Source organism: Python bivittatus, unplaced genomic scaffold (genome assembly GCF_059951505.1).
Source record: "Python bivittatus isolate LINGU-HERP-01145 unplaced genomic scaffold, Pbiv_v1 ctg000330_np1212, whole genome shotgun sequence".
NCBI lineage: Eukaryota > Metazoa > Chordata > Lepidosauria > Squamata > Pythonidae > Python > Python bivittatus.
The window spans coordinates 12,688,736-12,696,984 of NW_028277058.1; the positions used below are offsets into that span (position 1 = coordinate 12,688,736).

The window sequence follows — 8,249 nt, forward strand, 5'->3', positions numbered from 1 at the left end:
AATCAGTAATTTAGACAAGATCATGAAGGACAAGGCCATTTCAATGACAACAAATATCAGAATTGTAAAAGCAATTATCTTTCCAGTGTCCTTTTGGGAAAGTTGGTCACTAAGAAAGAGAGAAAATAGATGTCTTTAACTTAGGGATTTGGAGGAGCGTACCCTAGGCTGCAAGAAGAATCAATTAATTTGTGACCGAATAAAGGCTGACTGCTCCCTTGAGGCAGGGATCAGCAAGCAGAAACTCATATACTTTGAATATGTGATACAAGTAGAAGATGAATTAGAAAAAGTGATTATGCTTGAGGGAAGTAAAAGAAGGATAAGGCAGCAGATAAGATAGATGAATGGGATCAAAAAGATTACTGAAATGTCCTTGAAATAGCTACAAGCTATTACCGAAGATTGGTGAAGAAGGTGGGAGTGTTTGTCCATGCAGCCGTCAGGAGGTGAATCTGACTCAGTGGCACCTCAGTAATTAACTGGTTATCAGTACAAAGTCTTTTGGCTTCCTAAATGATTCTCTTTAGTATTCCTACTTTTGGCAGCTGCCAGCAAGATGGAAACAACTGCTTTCAAAGCCGACCCCCTTGCTACCGCTGCTGGCCATATAGAATAGGTTGTAAAATGTTAGATAGTTAAGATAAATGTTGTAAAATGTTAAGTTGTAAAATGTTAGAATGTTGTACTACGTGAGCCACCCAGAGTCCCCCATTAGGGGAGGTGGGTAGAGATAAATCTAATAAAATAATAATAATAATAATAATAATGATGATGATGATGATGATGATGCACCCAAGAAGAAAAGGAAAAGAGGCAAGCAGCCAGCCACGCAAACCTACACTGCCAGTCAGCCAGGTCACTACAACCCGTGACATTGCTTGCACTTTTCGCTAACAAATTACAACTGAATCATGAACTATATTGATTATTTATTTTACGTGTGGCTGTGTTCCTGGACATGCTTCATTACTAACTTCTTCAAAATCAGAGGAAGAGGGTTGGAGAAAGTATGTTTGGGGGTACAAGCATGAACATAAACTCAATCATAATTCCATGGGCCAAAACTCCCCACTTCTGGAGAAATGGACTTAGCTTTTCTGCCTGTCCTCACCTCCCACAGATCCTCTCCCAGTCTACCACTGGAAACTAGAATCCTTCCAACTCCACAGCTCCATTTGTAGTTCTCACTTCAGCTGGAGCCACAACCGATGTCCAGATAAATAAATCCCCATCCCCCAAATGAGACAAATCATGACATCCTAGAAACTTAGGTATAACAGGTAATGGGCCCCAACTGGTCTCTTTTCTGAATCTCCCCTCCTAATTTCTGCAGTCCTCTGCCATTAAAAAAAAAAAAAAATCAAGTACCATGTTGTTGCAAATAATAGTATGGAAGATTCCTCACTTCCTTGCCAAAAGGGGAATCGGAGGAATTCAGTTCAGAAGCAGGAGGGAGCATCCCCGTCTTGTCCCTCCTCCCACCACGGTTCTGCCAAGTGCAATAACAATGCAGTCATCATCAGGAGAAAGAGATGGGGGCGGCGGGGGGGTGGGGGAGATGGCGGGCGGGGGGAGGGGGAGGGAGAGGGAGAGAGAGAGAGAGAGAGGGAGCTTCTCCTGGACTGAAAACGGGCGAGTTCAGAAGCAAGCCTTGGAGCGTTTCCTTCCAGACCTGCTCCCGGGCCAGCAGCACTCCGAGCCAAGCGTTGCGGCGGCGCTGGCAGAGGCAGCCTGCCGGCCGCCCGGCCGGCCTCCTGCCTGGCTACTCCCCGGCTCCTGGGGCCGCGCGCCCTCCTCGTGCCGACGGCGACGGCGACGGGGCACCGGCTGCTGCCGCGTTAGTGGGAGCGATTGTGCCGCTGCGACGGGGAAGACGAGGCTAGGCGCTCAAGGAGGCTCACTGAGCATGCGCCGGCTGAGCCCACTGACTCCTGAGCCTGAGCAGCCGAGGAGCCCAGGAAATAAAGAAATAAATCGAGGCATGAAAATACCAGCAAATAGAAAAAAGAAGACCTGGTGAGGGGGGGAGGGGGCTTCTCTCTATCTCCCCCTTTCTCCAGCACCTACAGGTATAGGGGGAGAGCCGCGCGCGTGTATGTGTGTGACCCGAGATCGCTAGAGAGAGATCGAAGTATCAATGCATCTGTCTGAGGAGGGGAGATGAGATGCGAGGCGGCAGTTGGAGCGGGGCTGGAGGGACACCCCACCTCCATCCTTTAGGCTGCTTGGGTGTTATGGTGATTCCGGGGGGGGGGGTCATTTTAGAATCAGCTGATGAAGGGAAGAGCAGTCGGCGCCGGAGAGCCGATGCCCCCAGCGCGTGAAGCCGCGGGCTCCGAAGCAGACCCCCTGCGTCTGCTTGCCTCTCGACGCCGTGTGGATGTACATGGAAGAGGGGGCTGGGGGGGAAGCACATTCCGCGGGGTCGGTCGGCCGGTCTGTGCAGTTGATGGTTGCTGTGTGTTGGTGTGTCTGTTTGGAACAAAGCTGTCGTGATCCGATCGGGCTCTTGTTTACCGAGCAGCAGCAGCAGCAGCAGCAGCAGCAGCAGCAGCCAGGCGATTCCTGGATGGTGGAATGGTGGAAGGGCTTTTCCTTGGATCCATTGTCAAGATGCGATGTTGTAAGCCCGAGAAGCGAGGGCGGAGGAAGAGCACTCCATGGGAAGAGGCGAGCGGGCAGCCGTGCTTGCTGGTGCCTTGAATGGCGCTCCTACCCCCAAATCCCAGGAAGCAGCTGGGGGTTTTATGTTCTGGGTCCAGGAACTGTTTCTGGCGAGAGAGCATCGAGATAAATCCCGAAGTTTAATAGTCTAAATACGAATCCTTGCATTTTGTGGTAGCCTTGGTGGGAAATGTCTGAATGAGATGATGTTATTCCTGGGGTGTATTTCCTAAACACACATGACTGTACGGGTATATTCAGTACTGCTCTGCTTTTCCCCACCCCCATATCGTTAGAAAAGGACACAAAAGCCCATAAAACACTGGGCTGTCAACTCTTTAGCATAGACCCTTATTTACAAGTCTGAGGAGAGGATGAACCCAGTTCCCTGGGAAAATTGTGTTTCTGTTATCTGCTTTCAGGGTGGATGAACTAGCAGGGCGTGATTATATGCTTTGGTAAGTTGGGTTAGAAAACATACATTCTGCAGGGTGCCTTTTGGAGGTATTCCATATCAGCCCAGCATCTGCCTCTGAAGCCCTTCATATAAACAGAAAAGGTGGACATGACAGAGCTATTCAACAGTCTTCCTTACCATTTTATTTTTAAAAGAGACCAGTGTCACCAGTGCTTGGAATTATCTCGTATGAATCCAGCTGTTTGGAAGCAGTGAAAATACAGGTCTCTCATCTTGTCTGGAGATTGGATTGTAAACAATCTGAGGAATTGTGAATAAACCTAAAGCATTGCATAGTAAGTGTGCAGTTCTCACTGAATTTCCCTCAAACAAATAATAGTACTCCAACTCGCAACTTCCTTTGGCTCTCCATAAATTAACATATTGGTTAGCACGTCCTGGCATTATTTGTATGTTAACTTAAGGCCTGATGGCTTGATTTTTTTTTTCTTTCAGATATTTTGATGGCATGACGAATCGGGAGGAAGAAAAGAGAATGTACTATGTAACTAAACCCCAGATCAGACCTGCTTTTGGAATACATTCACAGTAAGATGTATGGATCTATTTTTTCCTTATTCATATATATAGATCATGAGACTTGACTGAGGCAACCTTCTTATCATCCATCCATCTATGGCGAACTACAGCCATGCAGCTGACAACATTTTGCAAAATCTTTCCCCTTTAACAGCATTTTTGAAATTGACTTCTCTGGGATTCATCATAGGAGTCAGTGTGGTAGGGAACCTCCTGATCTCCATTTTGCTAGTTAAAGACAAGTCCTTGCATAGAGCTCCTTATTACTTCCTCTTGGATCTTTGCTGCTCAGATATCCTCAGATCTGCAATTTGTTTCCCATTTGTTTTTACTTCCGTGAAAAACGGTTCATCTTGGACGTATGGGACCCTCACTTGCAAAGTGATTGCCTTCTTGGGTGTCCTGTCCTGTTTCCACACTGCTTTCATGCTGTTCTGCATAAGCGTCACCAGATACTTAGCTATTGCCCACCACCGCTTTTATACAAAAAGACTGTCCTTTTGGACTTGTTTGGCAGTGATCTGTATGGTGTGGACCCTCTCCGTAGCTATGGCATTCCCTCCAGTACTGGATGTGGGCACCTATTCATTTATTAGGGAGGAAGACCAGTGCACCTTTCAGCATCGCTCCTTCAGAGCCAATGATTCTCTGGGATTTATGCTGCTTCTTGCTCTCATCCTTCTAGCCACACAGCTTGTCTACCTCAAGCTGATCTTTTTTGTTCATGATCGCAGGAAAATGAAGCCAGTTCAGTTTGTTGCTGCGGTGAGCCAGAACTGGACATTTCATGGCCCTGGTGCCAGTGGTCAAGCGGCTGCAAATTGGCTGGCTGGATTTGGAAGGGGTCCCACACCGCCTACCTTGTTGGGGATCAGGCAAAATGCCAACACCACAAGCAGGAGAAGGCTACTTGTCTTGGATGAGTTCAAAATGGAAAAACGAATCAGTAGAATGTTCTATATAATGACATTCCTCTTTCTCACCTTGTGGGGACCCTATCTGGTCGCCTGCTACTGGAGAGTTTTTGCAAGAGGCCCTGTGGTTCCTGGGGGATTTCTAACAGCTGCTGTTTGGATGAGTTTTGCCCAAGCTGGAATCAATCCTTTTGTCTGCATTTTCTCCAACAGAGAGCTGAGGCGCTGTTTCAGCACAACCCTTCTTTACTGCAGAAAATCCAGGTTACCAAGGGAACCTTACTGTGTTATATGAGGGAGCATCTGTAAAATCTTTAGTCTTGTGAAAACACTACCCTTCTCTGCTAAGCAATTGTGGGTTACTGTTGCCATGTCTTGAGGAGAAGAAGAAGAGGAGAAGGAAGAGGACAGCATTAAAAGGGGGATGTCAGCAATTGTAAGGATTTGGGCAACAATATTCTGCCATTTTTGCAATAGCTCATCACTAAATCCTATTTTGAAATCTAAACTTATTCCTGCTGACCATTCGGGAAGGTTTGTAATTAAGGATAAAGGACTGAGCCACTGCCCTGAAATGCTTTGATGGGGTTGAAATCTAGGTAATGATTCAGAGAGTAGCAGGTGCTAAATATATCAGCACTAAATGCTGTATATATACCATGACGTAAAGTAAGACCATCACAAAGGTTAGCATTGGACATCTGAATCAATTAAGTTTGACATGAGGTTAATGTGTTGATAAAACTAATTTTAGGCACTGGATGACCTTTCAGCCATTTCATACCGTTATTATTTTTTGAAGACTAAAATCTGGGGACTGACTTCAGTCCTATAGTTGATGGGAAACTGTGTGCCATGTACTGCTGAATTTTCATTCTTTGTTTGCCTTGAGTGTTTAGGAGAACATTCCAAAGCAGTTGTTTTCTGGGTTTTTCTTTTCTTTCCTCTTTTGTTTAAATTAGACTTTTAATGTTCTCTGAGTACCTTCTTTTTGTTTAAAATGCTTTAATTTTGGATGGAATATTACATGCATATAATTGTATTCTTTGTGAGTTTGTTTCCTTTTTTGAGTCTTTTTTAAAATTCTGATTTGATTTAGTATTGATTGGACCCATTTTATATTTTCAAAATCTAGATATCGGTCAGTTAGGCAACATTAATGAGATTATCCAACTGTAACGTCAAGGAGTAATCATACATGGAATATACCACATGTTGCCTTAAGGGATTATCTAGTATCTTCCATTTTGTTCAGCATTTTTTGCAGATAAGTAAAGAAAAATGAATTGGTCACTCTAGTCTGTCATTTGGGAATGCATGAAAGATCACTTAATCCCATTTTTATTCCCATGATTCCCCCAGATCAGTATGCCTATTGCTAGGATGATATAATTTTCCCCCCTCTAAGTGTGTTGCCCATTCTAGTTTGTTCTGAGAAACACAGGCAGTCTATGTGTGTTTATATTTTTAAGACAGCTGTCATGGGAAGACCGCAGCCTTAGTAAGATATCTTGCACAATGTGTAAAGCATTTATTCTACTGAAGGCACAGTCTTGTTGATACTTTCTGCACATTTTTGGTGTATTAGTTGTTTCAAATTATTTCAATTTTAACTTGTGAAAGCATATAATATGATTTCTAGTACCTTAGAAAGACATTTGAGTCTGTGAGTCTTTCCTTCTTTAAGATACAGATGTGTGGATTTCAATATAAAGTTGCATTTGCCAAAATTTATCTGTGTAGCCTGTTAATTTTCCTTGGAATAAATTTTTACATTTTTCCACTTATACAACCAACCTTTCATTATGATTATTAGTAATTTTATTTAATGAGCATGAATTATTAAGAATGTAGCCATTATGGATTATTATTCTTTGAAGTTACTGTATTCCCAACCTGTAAAATGCATGAATGATGGGGACCACAGGATTGATAAATGATATTCTCGACAATAGCACTCTTGTGTAGTTTATCATAATTATCCTGTTATCCATTTGAATATGTCAGTTCTACTTAGAGGCACTACATAGTATTTGAAATCTAATACAGAGGACAATTTTTAATGCAGTAACTTAGTAAAGCAAAAATGTGGACAAAAAGATTGAACTTCTATGAACAAGGACACGATCCAATGAATATTGCTGGGCTCTATATTTCACTGTAGTCCTAGAGCTGGCAATCAGTTATCTCAAAATATTTTGGACCATGCTAATATTTGAATTGCAATATATACATAACTACATAGCCCAGGCATAATGTTCTTTTTTTCACATATAACCAAATAATACAGTTACAGATTAGGGACTAAACAGTGAATGCATAAATGCTCATAGCTAGCTTCTTTACATGACCTCATTTGTACTTCATGCTCATGTTGATGGGTTCAAAGGCTAAATTTAGCATGTAGTGTTAAAACACTGCAATACTCAATCTTCATGAATGCAAAAAAATTTCAGGTCATAATCCCCAAACAATTATGTGCAGGAAGTTTCAGAGTACCGCCTTGTTGCCTGAACCTCATAATATATAGTTCAATTGGAGTACTGAGACACAAGTCTGATCAAGTCCAACTTCAATAGTATTATCATAATTCCTAAACATATTGTGCCTCTTTTCTGCATTTTTTGCTACACAGGTATAGGAAAATTTTGGCTTTATCCATTCAAATAACCACATGTAAAGATTATGGATGTGTCCATTGTACCTTGTATACTTATATAATTAAATACATGTGCAAATGTTTTGCGCATTTCCCCTCATAATAGTACAAGTGATGTTGTCTATGGTGGTTCTGCACATGCATGGGAAGAAAACTTTTATGAATGATTATCTGTAGTGGTTCATAGGACAGTTTTCAAAATGTCTGTCTCAAAATAAGGGTAATTCTCAAGCAGAAATGTCTTGAGGAGCTAGCAGTATGAGAATAAAGAGAGTTTCCCCTTCATGTAATAAGGATACATGAAGCTATTCTGTTTAAGGCTGGCTGCTATGATGGATTAGGTGCTAAGTTTTATCCAGTAATTACCTCCATAAGTTATATCGTTCTCACATTTTAATGATTTAATAAAAGTGCAGTTCTTATTGTAAATGCATACAGATGCAGACATCTTAAAGGCCAGAAATTTCTAAACTTTCTCTTATTCAGCAAGCATCACAGGCAATGGGAAACTTAAAATGTTGATTGTATCATTTGGAACTGTTAAGAGGGTGCTGGTTCCCATTTATTGGTTTATGTTTAGCAAGCAAATTTACAGTGCTGAAGAATTAACAGCTCTATCTTATACATGTCTATTCAAACATGTCAGCTGAGTTCCTTAGGACCAACTCTGAGTAACTGTGGAATTGGATTGCAACCTAAAACATTTTTTTTCCCCTGTTACTTGTTCCAATGTTTTGCTTTTGTTTTGGTCCCAAAAGATGCATAGAGGTGTGCCAAATAAAATTAAAAAGCAAAACACGGTATTTTAATACTTCATTATTACTTTATTAATAAAATGCACTGTAACACAAAGTTAGTCAAGCAAGCATTATAGTGCATCTTCTAAAAGGGTGATACGCTTACATGCATTTAAGTGCACATGTAGATAGCTATTATAATTCTTCAGTGCACAAACAGAAGCAAAGAAGAAAAAATTAAGCCTGCTTTGTTGTGAATGTGGCTTTTTGCACTG

The 8,249-nt window shown here is 42.0% G+C and overlaps 1 protein-coding gene across 1 annotated transcript; it reads left to right on the forward strand.

Moving 5' to 3' along the window:
- The first annotated feature begins 1,617 nt into the window (after positions 1 to 1,617).
- Positions 1,618 to 6,466, forward strand: GPR85 (G protein-coupled receptor 85). The gene is made up of 2 exons (XM_088141717.1): positions 1,618 to 3,420; positions 3,581 to 6,466. The coding sequence occupies exon 2, from the start codon at positions 3,761 to 3,763 to the stop codon at positions 4,871 to 4,873; it is 1,113 nt and encodes a 370-aa protein (XP_087997843.1). The 5' UTR covers positions 1,618 to 3,420; positions 3,581 to 3,760; the 3' UTR covers positions 4,874 to 6,466.
- Positions 6,467 to 8,249: the final 1,783 nt, after the last annotated feature.

Coding starts and splice junctions, on each gene's coding strand:
- GPR85 (XM_088141717.1), top strand. CDS start 3,761: ATGGCGAACTACAGCCATGCAGCTGACAACATTTTGCAAAATCTTTCC.